This window comes from Sphaerodactylus townsendi, linkage group LG10, assembly GCF_021028975.2.
Source record: "Sphaerodactylus townsendi isolate TG3544 linkage group LG10, MPM_Stown_v2.3, whole genome shotgun sequence".
Lineage (NCBI taxonomy): Eukaryota > Metazoa > Chordata > Lepidosauria > Squamata > Sphaerodactylidae > Sphaerodactylus > Sphaerodactylus townsendi.
Genome location: NC_059434.1, coordinates 47,928,675 through 47,944,774, shown reverse-complemented (window position 1 = coordinate 47,944,774; position 16,100 = coordinate 47,928,675). Strand labels below are relative to the sequence as shown.

At 39.3% G+C, this 16,100-nt stretch overlaps 1 protein-coding gene across 2 annotated transcripts in view; it reads left to right on the top strand.

The window, feature by feature from the left end:
* The window catches only part of ARHGAP10 (Rho GTPase activating protein 10), a 131,387-nt gene that overhangs the window by 52,734 nt on the left and 62,553 nt on the right, over nt 1–16,100 (top strand). The window contains exons 10-14 of one of the 2 annotated variants that reach the window (XM_048509133.1): nt 1,172–1,266; nt 1,737–1,818; nt 3,243–3,288; nt 3,823–3,888; nt 12,822–12,896. In XM_048509133.1, the coding sequence (XP_048365090.1) occupies nt 1,172–1,266; nt 1,737–1,818; nt 3,243–3,288; nt 3,823–3,888; nt 12,822–12,896 (364 nt within the window). Of the gene's footprint in view, nt 1–1,171; nt 1,267–1,736; nt 1,825–3,242; nt 3,289–3,822; nt 3,889–12,821; nt 12,897–16,100 lie in introns of both variants that reach the window. The other variant, XM_048509132.1, reaches the window with a different exon arrangement.

Here is a 16,100-nt window from a genome sequence, read left to right as displayed (position 1 = left end):
TTTCTAGTATTTCAAGGTGCAGCAGTGGCGTAGTGGTTAAGAGCAGGTGTACTCTAATTTGGAGGAGCCAGGTTTGATTCCCTGCTCTGCCGCTTGAGCTGTGGAGGCTTAACTGGGGAATTCAGATTAGCCTGTGCAGTCCAACACATGCCAGCTGGGTGACCTTGGGCTAGTCACAGTTCTTCTGAGCTCTCTCAACCCCACCTACCTCACAGGGTGTTTGTTGTGAGTGGGGAAGGGAAAGGAATTTGCAAGCCCCTTAAGTCTCCTTACAGGAGAGAAAGGGAGGTATAAATCCAACTCTTCTTCTTCTTCTTAAGTGCTTGCATTACTTGTAAAAATGCTCAAAGCCTATAAAAGTCACAGTAGGGTTTTTCTATAGCTGTTTCTGAAATCCGTGATTTTGGCCTGGTAAAACACCGTTTTGGGTGGGAGCCTTTGCACAGGCGGCACCGCCAAATTGATGCAGCGTCGTTCTCTCCCCCCCCCCCCCAAAGTGTTTTTTGAACCTTGCTCCCCAAACAAAGTTTTGGGAAGCAAATGGCACCAGGTAGAAGCCGGCATATTTCCTGCGCAGCTTCCGGATGGCTCCTGCCACCTTCCGTCATTTTGTGGAGGCCAGGGGACATACCTCCTGGCCTCCGACCCCAGAGGCGTCACTCTGGCCACGGGTGGTGGTGGTGGTGGTGTCCCCTGGCCTCCACAAAGTGATGGAAGGCGGCAGGAGGTAGGAGGCATTCAGGAGCGGTGCAGCCCGTGCGAAGGCTGTGCCTCCACCTGCAGAACCAGCGGGGCTGTTCATGCGAATGGCCCCGGAGGGAGGGATGCATCAGCATCAACTATGCCGATTCACCCCACTCAGCTGGCCGTGCGGAAACGGCCCAAGTTTCACATTTACAGCTATACAGTTAAAGGGCAGAGGGTCTATGCTGCTGTGGAACATTTTGCATATTAAGCATTTTAAGTTCTTAATTGAGGATTCCACAATTCTGTTGGATTAATAAACTTGGATGAATCTGCATGGAACAATCACATGGTAGCAATAAGTAAATTTCCATCCACATCAGAATTAAAAAATACAATTTTGATAATATTTTTATTAATTTACAACTTAGTTTTTGTAGATTACATTATTGTCTCCACTGTTTCAACATAACTAAATATTTTTCAGGGTGAAGTGGAAGTTTTTCTCCTTAAATGTTGTACCAAGAGGAATACTGATACCATTGATAGGCGGTTCTGTTTTGACATAGAAGTAGTGGACAGGTAAGTTGACAGATGAATATTAGATTTTCATGTAATGCAGTTCACTTCTAAGGTTTTTATATATTTAGCAGTGAATAACTTTCTATTGCAGAGTGATAACCTCTCCTAACTAGTCAAAAAGATAGTTGTTTTTCAAAAAATTAATTTTTTAACTTGTAAGACTAAGAAGCATGGAATTCATATTCTGGGTTCATTGGTCCAGTTTTGTTGAAGTTTTGAATGCTGTGTACACAAAATCATAATAGCAGTCTAAATTAAACAGTGCTAAGTATGGGTTCTTGTGTGGTGCCTGGATAGATGCAAATATTTTGAAAAGCAAGATTTTCATGAGATTTAGCACTTCATAGGTATTTGTTACTGAATAAAATATTTAGTTATGATTATTTTTTCTATGATGGGTTAGTTGGTAAATTGTTAATGTTCGTCAGTGGTTAAAAATAACTGTTTCCCCATGCTTTGTGGTTTTGTAGATCAGTTATGCCTGTTACTGTACAAGCATGCTCAGAAGAGGACAGAAATATGTGGCTGGAAGCCCTAGATGGAAAAGAAGCTGTAAGGGTACAATTTTGTTAATCTTAAAAACAACAACCGTGATATATTAACAGTTCCTTCTTCTTGTTCTGTTAGGGTTTTTTAAAGCTTGTTTATTTGTTTATTATGCCAGAGCAACCAAAAACTGGGTTACCTATTGCTGTGAAATTATTTTAAGTATTAATAGCTTTTCATGATAACTGGTTCACATTACTGCGCATATAGATCAGAATTAAAATACAATAGGTAGTAGTTCAATATATTGCATTATTCATTTAGCTGGTTGTGCTTGAGTAAACAAATCACTGTAGTGGTAGGGAATTTAGGTCCAGCCTTCAACCCTCCCCCCTCCTACCCATAGCATCTGAGGTCCGATAACACAGTCAAGATATCAATATAACACACAGTGAGCAAAACAAACAAACAAAATCCTTGCCAACCAGTGGCTACACATCATTAAATTCTTTCTTTTTTCTTTCGGTTTTTTGTTTAACAGCCTTAGTTGTGTTCTGAAGGGACAGTAAAAAACATACGTCAGGATTTCTGGCAAATGTAACTTGGTGTAAAATCCCTTTATATAACTAGGGGATCAGACAGACACTGAACTTGAACAAAATCTATGCAGTGGGTCATTCCAGAGTTTGAAGAGAAGAACAGAACTGGGTCTCGTGCTTAGGTGAGGGGAACGAACAAGAGGATACACATTGTACAGACATATTTCATGGCCTGAATTGTCTGTTTTCAGTTTGGCTTCTGACCAGTAATTGAAAGCCTCTCTTATTCTTTTGAATTGCTTCCTGTTAAAATTTTGTAGGGCAGGGCAGTCCTCAGAAGGTAGCTGTGTTGCTGCCGGGGGTGCCACAGTCATAGCACAGCTGTACCACCATCATTCTTAGCACCACCATCATTCTTAGCACTTTCCTCACTTTTGGTAGATAATCATACAAAATGCCATCTTCTTAGAGGCTTGCTGTGCCTTGGCCATCAATCTGGCAGGAATGCTCCTTCTACCTCTGTGAAAGTGCTGTATGCAGCACAATGGGTTGCACAAATGTTTTTGCCAATGTAAGTTTGTGCTGGCAAATGAGGGCACTTCCAAGCCAAAGGGGCCCAGGAAACTGACTGCTGGTCCCACTCCTGAGAACACTGTCTTTGGTACTGGTTCAAGCTCCCGTACCAGAGCTGCGTTCCACCATGGATGTGCTTGTGCTCCATGCTACTCCTTGGCACTGGCATAAGTGCCCTGGTGCAAGTGGTTTCTACACCAGCACTGAGGTCATGCTTCTTCCTCAGGCCTTTTCTCTCTCCCCCCCCCCTTTTTTTTCCCCCAGGGTTTGCACTGTCAATTATTCATTTTAAAAACAGAATATATTGCTGCCTTTTTAAAAAAGCATTCACAGACTTCTTTGAATACACTTAATTTTTTATCTTTTTCTTTTTACTAGGTGTGCCTAGCAAATTTGAACAGAGCTAATGCAAAACGAGAAGGAAGTAAGTATTTGGGTCAGAATGGTAATACGTTAATATACTGTGGAAGTTATTTTCCAAAGCACCTTCCTCACTTTGATAGATGTAATCAGAGAAAATAAAACTCATGCAAAGATGCCTTTCCATATAAAGAAGGTGTCTTTCTCATAAATGGACTTTTAACCTCTCATGCTCCATGAGAAAAGTGACATGAAATGCAAAGATAATTTTTGTTTTCATAAGAATGTGTGCAGCCTTGCTGCCATAGCACTTGTTGTTTATGTCACATCTATTGCATACAAGTTTGTGGGATAGTGCTAGTGACTCTTGTCATTTTTACGATTAGGTGGATACAATGCATAATATATTAGCTTTTTAAGATTCAGGAAAAATCACATCACTTTTATTATTTAAAAACATGATTTAAAAGAACAAAATCTTTAATAGATTTCATTGGATGTAATCTTGCTTTCTTTGAAAAGTGGTATTTGTGTTCTTGTTGGAAAATTATAAGATATTGTTGGACCTAAAATGTTGTTTAACACTTTCTTATTTTAGGTGCGCAGTTGGATAAAATTGGGTTCACTATTCTCAGAAAATGCATCTATGCTGTTGAAACTCGAGGTAATAACAAACTTAGTCAAGTGTTACTTTCCAGGTGGATTCATGATGTGAAGTAGGGAAATGAGAGTTAGACTTCATCAAAGCAGTGGTCGGCTTAGCGTGATGTAGTGGGTAGAATGTTGGACTAGGTTCTGGGGAACCAAGGTTTGAATTCTCACTCTGCCATGGGAGTTTGCTGGTAACCTTAGCCCAGACACATACTTTTAGTCTTCCAACCTGAATCACAGGATTTTTATGAGGCTAAAATGGAGGAAGTGAGAATGATGCAAACTACTCTGGATTCCTGATGGTGAGAATCTTGGGATATAAATGAAGTAAATAAAAAATAAATAAATTCCAGAGCCCCTGAGAACAAAATAGGGCTCTCTCAACCACACCTTTCCTTTTGCTCAATTCTGCCTCTTCATGAAGCTTGGATTTCCCTTTACAAGACCATCTATATAAGCTACCATGTGAATACTAACCATCACAGCTCATCCTGCTTTGGCAGGAGAGAGCAAGGCATTAAATAAATAAAATAAATAAAAATTACATTCCTAGCCCTGCTGTTTTTTTCATTACCTGACAGCAGTCAATACAACACAGAAGATGTGTTAAGGATAATTATTAAAAGTTAATAGAAGAGAACGAATTCTGTAAGGCATTGGATGTGAATGGAGATTTCCCTAGCTCATGACTCATATGCTGTAGCTTTTAAAATAACTTGTATGTATGTGCAAAGAAGTTAAAAGAAGTATTTATATATGCATGCGTAAGAGGTTGACATGTCCATTTTGAAAGACTCTTAAAAACTGGGAATGCAAGCCTCTGTAATTTCTATGGTTTTACTTATCAAAGCTGTTAAGCTGTCCAAATCTTAGTCTGAGCATTCTTTGCCTTTATTTTTAAAATTCAGAATAAAACTTAGGAACTATGAATTTATTTCTTTAGCAGAGGTATGTATTCTATTCTTCTCATCTTTGATCAAAGGAATATAATTTCTGTTCTTTTGCTGCCCTAAATGGTATTCTAAGATTTTACCTGGTGTCTTACCACTTTCCCAACAGGCACTGGCACAAACAAGTTCAAGCATATTCTGCTTTTACTGATATTATTTAGTTAAAATTTAATGTTTTGCAGTTCCCAATAGAAAGCTGGTGTAAAAGATATAGCAAATTCATTTCACAGATATTTTGATCTATTTTTCAAAGGCCCTTTCTGCACGGGCCTCTATGGCGCTTCTCACACCGCAAGAATTCTTTTGCCGGCGTAGGGTGGAGGGGCTCGCTCAAGCACGCAAGCGTGCAAGCCGCCCCAGCAGAGGAAGTTGCCCCTCTTCCATCGTCTCATTAACTTTACCTGCCGCTCGTCGTCCCCCTGCTGGCCTTCCTCTAAGCCCACTTCATCTTTCGCGGCCCTTCGACCTCCAGGGGTCGGAGGAATAAGCCAGGGAGGCGGTCTTAGTGGAGGACAGCAGGGCAAAACGGTTACAGCGTTGTAACGCATTTGGTAAGTGTGAGAGGGATTGAATACAGCGGCGGTTCCCCGGGCGTGCTGGTTCTCACCGCTACAGCCAGTGAACACGCTTTCTGTTTCATTCAAAAAACTACCTTTTAAACGGGTGGTTTTTGGAGGGCTTAACCTGATGTCACTCTGAGTGGAGGGGAAGGGGGAGCCAGGTCGGCGCTTCTGCCAAGGCTTTTGGTTAAAGCAGCGCGCCTGTGCGAATGGCGGCCTGGGGATGGCGTTTTTGCCGTCCCCAGGCCGCCGTTTTTGGCCCGTGCGGAAAGGGCCAAAGTTGTTTCTTTCCTTTCTCTAAGTTTCTTCTCTGGAGAAGCACATGCATGATTCTTTAATAAAAGCTTAACCAGCATCCCATTCCATAGAATGGATACTAGCTGTTCCTTGATTATATTAAAATACTCTGATAACTCAGCTGTCATTTGAATTTTAAAAGTCATAAATAATAAGAAAAACATTAGAATGCCATGAACTAGGTGATCCAACCCAGTCTGGAAACTGTAGAGCTAATTGTATGAGAATGTGGTCAGAAATAACGATAACAGTGGTATGTTATACTGTGGATATCTGAGGCAGCAGGGAAACTGAAGCAAGAAAATAGTAGAACTGTCAACAATTAGGATGCACAGAAGAAGTAAACAGATAATTTCTCTCTGTTTGGGAGAAGGTGTGCCAAGGATGAAGCAAATCTAGTTCAGTCATATAGACTTTAATTGTAGATCTTACCAAAGAATTTTCTTTGTGTGGGGGTGTTTTGAATCCACAGAGTGGGAAGTAAAATGATAGTTCCTTTTGTGTGCAGCACTACTGGTTTTTTAATCTGCTTCTCTTCCCCGACCTGCTATATAGTACAGTCTTTTTGAGCTCAGTGGGTTTAGTACCTAGTACATGTTCTTATGGTTGCAACTCTAATAAGGAGAACTACTGGTGTGCTATGCGTAAGGCTCAAAAGAACGTAGACAGTGCTTCTGGAGGAATTGGTGGGAGAAGTTGCAGCTTCTCAGGCTCCAGCTTCATCAAGGTATACCCCTGGTTTGAATTAGACAATTTTTGTTTTACTGTGCAAGTTTTTTTTAGAACCTAACAAGTGATTCCATATATTCCAGTGATTCCATATATTCCAGTGATTCCATATATTATTTGGATGCCACCAACTAGAAAAACGTGCATACAAGATTACTTTAACGAACCTTGTAATAGTTTGAAGCCATTTCTTGCATTCAGCATAAGATTTGCAGGAACTATTTAGGGAGAGATCATTTTTTTCCTGTCTTCTGAACACTCAGTAAATCCAGGTCTATTTAGCTGTATAGTTAAAATTGGTATTGATTTTTTTGAGCATATGTAATAGTGAAGAGTACATGGGGAAAAATGATACCCTTCAAACATCCTAGTAGGTAAAAAAGCTCTGACCTTAGAATGGCTTAACCATAATTGTATTGCACTTTTGCAATACATATTTCAGAACCAAATTATGCTGAAAACCATAATGGACAGATGCCTCTGCAAAGTCTTTGTCTTGATCCCAAGTTTTATCTTTCAGTTTCAATGGATGTGAAGTTAGTGTGGGTGGAAAGAGGGTTGTCTAGTGTAGGTGGAAACTGTGAATAGTCTTGTCATATTGAAAAAAAGTCTGGCATACAAAAAAAAAGAAAAAAGAAAAGAAAAAAGATGGAAGATATTGAACATAACTTATCAATAGCTGAATAACTTTCTCAGTTTCAAGTTACTTGAGCCCTGAAACAGAACACTGTAAATTGAGCGTTGTTTTTAAAAAATGACATTATAGAAATGTCATCTACATTACTCTAATTAAAATGATTAAGTGACCAGTCACTGAAGACATGGGGGTCTTAGTTTTAATTCTCATTAAAGACATGGGGGGTCTTAAGTTTTAATTTTCAATCTTGTAAAGAGTGAGAATTGTTCATCATTAACATCTAACTTTACTGAGAATCTGTTGTGGATAATGTGTTGGAGGCCCCAAATAAGAGAAAATTAGTGATCAAGCTTTGTAACCATTTTCTAAGTATATTATTCCACAGTATACTGTCATTGTTAGCTAGTCTATTTTGATGCACCCAAGTGTGTACCAGTATTTGTAAAACTGTCTATATCCTACTCAGGTTCACCAAACTGCTTTTTGGTTGATCAACTTTCTGGGATGACAACCCAGTGGGCAAAGTGCTCAAACCAGTTATTTTAGTATGGCCAAATGCATCTTTCAGGAGCAAAGCCAGGACATCTATGGTTTGACTTGGATTGGAATAGATACTCGTCAATATCTGGTTAACTGGAGGCCCAGTTTAAGAAATTTATGGTTCCCAGTTTTTTCCTTAATATCAGCTGTCCGTTTGCACTATGGGACCTAGCTTCGTTACTGAGCGAAGGCATAATTTTTATTTATTTGAGGCATTTTTAGTTCATCTCTGTGGCTTCTATGCAGTGCACAGGCCAAAAATCTTGTTGACCAGGATCACCCCTTCTCCTTCTGGCGCTTTTCTGCCAAAATGATCACATGACCAGGAAGAAGGGCACTACTTAGTTTCCTTTTTGCTGCTGTTTTTTCCCTCACATCATTCTTGAGGCTCAGGAGACATGTTTCTCTCATCAGTAGTCATTCTAGTGAAGAATGAACTACATCTAAAGAAGAAATGTTCTGGATTTCCACTTTATTGTTAATGGTTCAAGAGGAGCCTCTTCAGGATTGTGTTATACTTAAGTGCAACACTGTTTTTTTACTTTGCTTTGATTGACCTGAAGATTAGAATGATAGTACAACTACAAATTAATGTAAAATCATGAAAGAAGCCCAATCCTACTTTTGAAGACTTCAAGAACAACTCAAATTACAAGAGCCTACAATCAGATTAGTTGTCCATGGCAAACCCTCCCTCTGAACAATTTTGTTTGCACAGTTTCTGGGGGTGTCTTACTGACAGAGTCAAGGACTCCATTACACAGAGATCTTGCAGGGACTCTTCTGACAAGCCCACAGGAGGGAATGACAAGTAGGCACTGGCCTGAGCAGTGAAGCTGCTGCTTGTGAACTTACTGGGAGAGGAGGTCAGATCTAGGTTACGCGTGTCTTGTGTGCGCTTTCTTCACATTTTTTATAAATAATTCACTGGCTGTCTTCATTTTTTAAAAAATGTGTTAGAGATGGCGGGTGTTAGCTGCTGACTGAAGGAAGTTTTATGTGTGAACTGAATAAGAGCTGGGAGATGGATGTTTGAGAGGCTGTCTATTATATGGTGTAATATATTCAGATGTCACTGTACCATAAAGTTGCTGTTCTTCCTCTTTACCTGATGTGGGCAATCAGGACAACAGTTATGGCTGCAGCAATAGACCAGAACTCAAGGAAGAGATTAAGAGCAATGCAATTGCCTTGCAAAGACATTATCTAATACAGGAAATCAACTTGTCAAAGATTCCTTTATGATTTATGCTATTTTGGGATTTGGTGAACAATAGAAATGGTAAAGGATTATGTTTTTTGGTTGGGAGACTTCCAAGTAATACCAGGGTTGTGATGTGGAGGCAGGCAAAGACAAACCACCTCTTAACATCTTTTACCTTGAAATCCCTACAGGGTCGCCATGTCAGATATGACTTGACGGCAAAAAAAAAAGTTATGTAACTAGAACTCTTGTTTATATTTCTGCACTCAATAACAGTTATATGTGTGTGGCATTGAGAGGTAGTATACATTTTTCCTTCATCCTTTGGGGATTACATTTCACTGTCAAAGTGTCTGTATTAGGAATATATATATATATTTTCTACATCTTGTAATAACTACTAGCAGCAAAGATAGATGGCAGCAACGAGTTGTCATTCTCTGTGCTTTTAGGGTATGAATATTTCTATTTTTCTGGTGAGGAAATACAAGGATATTTCCCTTTGGAGGAAAAAAACAAGAGCAAAAAAAACCCCTTTAACACATTGTGCAAAAATATGTTGTTTTAAAATAAAATGAATTGGGAAACTTTTAAAATATGGTTATTAGAAAAATATTAAGGGCTTATGCAAGTCACAAACATTTCCACCTTTTAAATATAAGTGTTAATGAATTTACCTACCTTTCAATAATAGCTTTTTGACAGTAAATTTTAGCTTCCTCATAGTATCCATTAGGTGGTATTTTGATCTACTAAAAGAACATTTGACTATTCCTTTGCAAGCCTTTGGGGCATAAAAATGGTGTACTGTTAAAACTGCCTAGCTGTATTGTAAGTTTTAGTCCCTAAAATAAGGAGATTCATTTGGTTTAGAATTATGGGATAAAAGTGATCCCTTTGTTTTCTCTGAGAAGAAGAATTGTATGTAATGCCCACCAAATGAATTTAGGACTATCACATTTTTATAGCCCAGTGTCTCTGACTTCTGACATAGAGAGTCTTGAGCTTTTCATGACATGAAGTTCTTTACTGAAAACTTCAGTTGCTAAGATTATCTGTGCCACTTTATGGTTACTGGCAGACAAGTAGAACTAGTAAAAAATACGACATTAATGCAAATTGGTAATGGCTTAAAATCAACATGGCAGGTTCTTCAAGGTGCTATAGCGTTCCCACTATTTTTGGTCCACAGTTTTTAAGTTCTTGTAGCAAGTTACATATGAAGGCAAAACTTCTGGGGTGTTATCTCCAAAGAATAGTAATGGTGATTGAATCAACAGAAGTGTAAATTGTTTTGTGGCTTTTCTTGTTGATAGTACTGTTTACAATAGAACGCCCAGTGGGTTGACCTCATACTCTTCGTTATCTTCATCGTCTTCATTATCTTGCAATCTTCTTCGTATTGAGATTCACCATTTAATATTTTTGAAGCAGGAGTGCCATTACAATTGCATCCCTTAGAAAAGAGCAGCTTTACCACGATTTGTCTAGCATTCTGAAGCTTCCCATAGCATCTGACTTCCATGGCATAACGATGAAATGAAGAGCCTTTTCAGTTTTAATTATTTCATTTTTTAATTTGAAATACTTAATCATATCTTGAATTGAACTATTGTATGTTTTATTAATAGTTACACTATGCAGTGACTTCAAAACAAGTTCTACATTGTGATGTTACTGCAGAATTTTGTCTAGTTTTGGAGACATGATATCTTTCAGGTGGTCACAAGTCACAATTATATGGGTTGTTACTGCATATGCTTAGGAAGTCCCACATATTTAGACACGTGCCTGTATGAATGAGGGTGGTTTTCCAGTCTACCTCAAATTCACTCTGGCAAATCAAACTAAGTAAATAACAATCTTTCTACCTTGGGATCATATTGTAAAAGGATGTTCCAAGCTTCGGTTGTAACACATAGCATAAGAGCTGTGAGACAGATTCTTAAAGAATCTTTTGATAAAGGGACAAGACTCCTAAATATTTCTGGAAGACAGCACTGACATCTGGATGTATAAAACATAGAATTTAATGAACATCTTCTGTTAGAATCATATCAAACACACAGATGGTATCCAGTACCAGAATGACTGCAAATATATCTACATCCACACATGTGTACACTGAATACTGTCAAGAGGGAAGATGAAAGATTGGAGAGAAGCAGCAGCCGGGAAATCAGATGATAGAATTGTGAATGGAGAAGTTGTTTGGAGAGATTCCAAAGCTAGTAACCTAATCTGAACTGCAGAAATTGGGAAGTTCTGAGAAAGGTGCACTTCCCAAGTCCGAACGGGATCACAAGCAGAAAGTGTCTCGAAGCATCAGCTTAAAATTCCTATGGGTAGTCTAGATTTTGTCATTGTGTAAAATAAAGTGTTTTTTACAGAATAGACAATAAAGTAATATTGTAAGAATTCAGAATTTTGCATGATATTGTTGAGGGTGATGGTGTACTTTCCGTAGCCACAAAAGAGTTTGCCTACATGTGCACATCTCTGAGGAATTCATATGCCTCTGCTACTGGTCATGTAAAAAGGAATGGGGAAATCGTTCAATGGTAACTGAAAACTATTACAATTTTTATTACTTTAGAGGTTTACAACAAAGATATTGCAATAAAAGATGGAACAATGGGATAGTTTAAGCCTAGTGATTTGTATGTGGAAGTAAGCTGGAAGAGCTAAAGAAGATCTGTGTTTCTGTTGTTAAATGAATAAAAGTAAACATGAAGGGACTTCCTGCTTTTCCATCTTTTAACCAAAGCCAGATTGCTTGGTTCTTCGGATAGGTCATGCTGGGCATTCTTTATATGAATGTAAAATATGGGCTTCTCTACCAGTTTCGCAGGGTGTGCTTTATTCTTGATGCTGATAATCTTCAACGGGATGAAAATCTGATGCAGTTATATCTGATTTTAGCCCTTCAGCTTGTGTCCAGCTTTCCATTCCGCTTCCTGCAGGCTGCTTGTTAGCTTTTGGAAGATGTCAGTGGATACAGATGAGCTTTCACACGTGCCTCATGCCTTCTGTTCAGAGTTTATATTTGTGGCCTGCTACTAGATTTAATCCAGTACTGAGGAAACAGGAAGCTGAGTCATGAAGGGGGGTGGGGGAGGATTACTGCATTAAATTTAGGTATTTATGTGGACAACTCTACTACCTGTATACTACTGGCAAATTCTCTTCTCTCTTTCCCTTTTCACTGTGAATTTTTTCATTTGTCTGCTAGTCAGGAAGTTGAAAGTTTTAGGTTCACTGATAGCCAGGACTTGCAAACTTGGAATGAGTCAGAAAGTAAAGTGGAATCACTATATGAAATTTGCCAGTGCCAGTAGTGAGCGCTGCTATGGGGACATTTGCCTTGACAAACTGTCTACCGGTGAGTTTTAGGAGCATCTCATGGGTCATTACGGTATTTTGCAACTGAGAAACTCCCTAGACCAGACAGGGAAATTGACACTGAATATATGGCTGCTTTTAGCTACAAAATGGGGCCATTGATGCATGTGTGGACACATGAAGCTATCTTACACCAGGACCAAATATTACCCATCTAGCTGATGTTGTCTATTGTTAGTGGCTTATTTGGGCGTCTGGAAGGAAAAAGTCTTTCTCAGCATCGTGCTACTGAAGATGACCTGTTGCATTTGGAACTTTCTGCATACAAAGCATCAGTTTTATCGCTGAGCCTCAGCTCTTTTCCTAGAACATAAATCCAAGTTTCAAAACTGTTACAGTCCCTCGAGAAAAAAAGCTTTTGGTCATATTTGGGCCCTATCAGGAGTTTTGGTTGTTGTATGCATTCTAGATTACACAAATATTATTCAAAGCAGGCAAATGAAAAAACAAACAAACAGGGGGTTGACCTCCTACACTTTACTAAACTTTCCCTCTGCCAAATTCCATACATTCTAACTGAATAGCATTTTTATAGAAGCTATGATAAGTCATTTATCTTTGAGATTGATTAATAAGCTCTTTTAAAATTTGCCTTTGATTTATTTTGTGTTTTTGGTTTCCTATCAGGTATAAATGACCAAGGATTGTACAGAGTTGTGGGGGTGAGTTCAAAGGTCCAGAGGCTACTGAATTTGTTGATGGGTATGCTTCTTATATTTTTTTTATTATTGTTTATCTTGCCACATTTAGCCTGCTGACTGTTCTGTCCGTTCATGTTTTTACAATAGCATCTGCGGAGTGGGAAAGGTTTTTGTTCTGGAGATAGAGAGACAGTGTGGTAAAGTAGTTAGAGTGTCAGATCAGGACCCGAGATACTCAAGTTTGACCCTCCCCTCTACCGTGGAATCTCCTAAGGACCAGTGCTTCTTTGAAAGTTTAACATATTTCACAGGATGACTGTTGTGACAATTGACTTTGAGAAGGGCAAAATGATGTAGTAAGCTCTTTATATCACCACTGGGAAGAAAAACAGAGTATACATTTCTGATGAAATAGCTATACGTAGGGACTTTTGGAAGTCAAATGAATAGCATTTAATTTCTAGGGTTTTTCTTCCCTATTATGCTAGAGTTGAGTGAGATTTTTGAAAGAACAATCAAAGGTAGTGCATACATTATCTTTAAACAGTCTAAATAGTCTTTAAATGGTCTACATTGCAGCTTCATAGATGGAGAACATGCACAGGTTGTGAAGTGATGTATGAATCAGTAACTTTCTAGATTAAACTGGGCTGAATGTTGTTGCAGACCTATTTATTGGACACATTTTATGTGTCAATACCTATTCATATCTGTTCATAGAAGGGAGGCTGCAAGAGGTATTCCCCTCGCCCCCCAGTTATAACTCATCAGTTTCCCAAGGATATGGATACATAGATGAAATTAATATGTCATTCGTAGCAGTTAGAACTACAGTTTTTCCCAGAGTTCTTGTCCAGAGCCCTTGACCGTACATGCAGTCAGATGAGCCCCGTGGGATTTATTTCAGCTTCCCAACTCTCCCAAGCCTGTCATTTGACAGCAGCATGGGTCTGATTCTCAAGGATTCATTGATATTCAGAGAAGCTACTTTGCAACAGGCTCCTCTCCAGAACCATGCATGCTCCATCTGTGCTGATAACACAGTGTTCTTTGGCAGAGAAAACTAGAGGAAACTAGCAAGTGAATTCATTTCATTACCCCAGACATTACGTGAATGGCAAAGCACTTTCATTTTATATGCTGCTGTCAGTTCCTTGCCACCTGTATGCCTTTCTTTTAACAGGCTGTCTCTTCAGAAGTTATGATGGGATGTCAGGCTTGAAAGCTTACATGCCATGCAGTGTCATTTTGTTATCAGGATCTTGCTAAATATTCATTTACTAACAGCAATTATTAATATTATCAAGTATTTCTTAGGTGTGCTTGTAAATCCCTCTGTATCTTGAAGTACCTGATTACTGAGGAAATAATTAGGAAGGAAAAACAAAGATTGATCAAAAAACACTGAGATTAAACAGAGGAGGTTGACTGTCCTGGAATTCAAATATATACAGGGAATCAGATTAGGAATTAACCAAGAAAGAACTTGTTATTCTTTGAAGTATTGACAGAACTGAAGACAGTTCCCTTCTTTGGTCAAATAGTTAATTATTATAACTAAGAAGTTTATCCTTAATGCACATAGATAGTTTTGGGCAGAAAGATTAAATTGATGCAGAATGTTTGCTAGAGCCACAGTTATTATCCACAGGAAGCTTGAAGTGATTGCCATTTGTATTTTTCATGCTTTTTAAATGAAGTTTTCTTAACCAGAGAACAATATAAAAAAAATTAAGTTAAAGCCAAGGTCTAGCTATTCATGGTTAGCCCCTGAGTATCTATTGCACATTTTTTTTTAAATTATATGTTAATTGAGGTCTTACTTCGCTAGGAAAAACCCCAGCAAATTTGAGTGAAGGTGCTAGTGGTGGAATGAAATGTTCCTTTTCCCACACTCCTAGTCAGTAGTCCTGCTTTTCTTCCCTGACCAGTGTCATCCTGTCCAAGCTTGTATTTCTAAATAATCTGATCAAAGGTCAAGTGATCATTTGGGGCATGGGATATTAAGCAAGGCCAGGTGCAGGTGATAATAGAGAAACATGGTTCTCTGTCAATGCTCCATCATAACTTGGAAGGCATTATAACTCAAGAGATTGAAATTGAGTAGTGGACTTTTTTTGCCATCAAGTCACAGCTGACGTATGAGGACCCTGTAGGATTTTCAAGGCAAGAGATGCTTGAGGTGATTTGTCATTGCCTGCCCCTGCATCACTTGGAGGTGTCTCATCCAGATACTTGCTAGAGTCAATGCTGAGAGTATGTGACTGGTCCAAGGTCACCTAACAAGTTTCCACAACAGAGTGGGGATTCGAACCTGAGTTTCCCAGATCCTAGTCCAACAACTTATTTATTTATTTTTCCTAATTTATTTCCCACCCATCACCAGAGTCCCTGGGCGAGGTACAATTATAAAAGCAGAATAAAAAATACAATTATATAAAAACCGTCTCAAAAACACAATTAATACACTGTTTCCATCTCCCACTCTAGCCCCCAGTCTTAAAAAATGCATAACCAATTAGCCCACATAAAGCCCACCCCAACAAATTATCATGTTTAGGCTGTGGGAAAAACCAGGAGAGAGTTGGTACAGGTGCCAAAAAACAAGAAGGGAGTATAAGGGGGGAGGGAGGAGGTGAGGGAGGAGAGAGGGAAGTCATCACCCCAAAGGGATCAGCCTTATGCCAGTGTACAGAGGGTGGTCTTAGCCAGTCACCTAAACTCCTGCAGAGTTGGCACGTGGTGGACCTCTGAAGAAATAGTGTTCCAAAGTGGCAGGGGCACCGCAGAGAAGGCTCTACAGATGGCCACCCTCCCCAAATCTTGGAAGGCAATGGGGTCTCTAGGAGCACCCCCCCCCCACGACCTCAGCACTGGGCAGGTCTGCATAGGTTGAGACATTCCTTTAGATATGTATTGCCTAAGCTGTGTAGGGTTTTGTACATCAGTACCAGCGCCTTGAATTGGCTCATTAGCGAATAGGGAGCCAATCCAGTTCCCTCAGGATAGGCATTATATGCTGACATCCTAAGGCACCCACTAACAGCTTAGCTGCCTCATTCTGCACTTCCTCCAGCTACCTTAATCTTAACCACTACACCATGCTGGCTCTCGAGCAGTGGACTGTGGTGTCAGTAATACGCTGATGATACCCAGCTCTACTTCTTGTTTGTCTCTGACTGTGGTTTGTCGGAACGTAAGATTAAGGCGGTAATGGGCTGGATGAGGCTGAACAAACTAAAACTTAATTCAAACAAATCTGTGG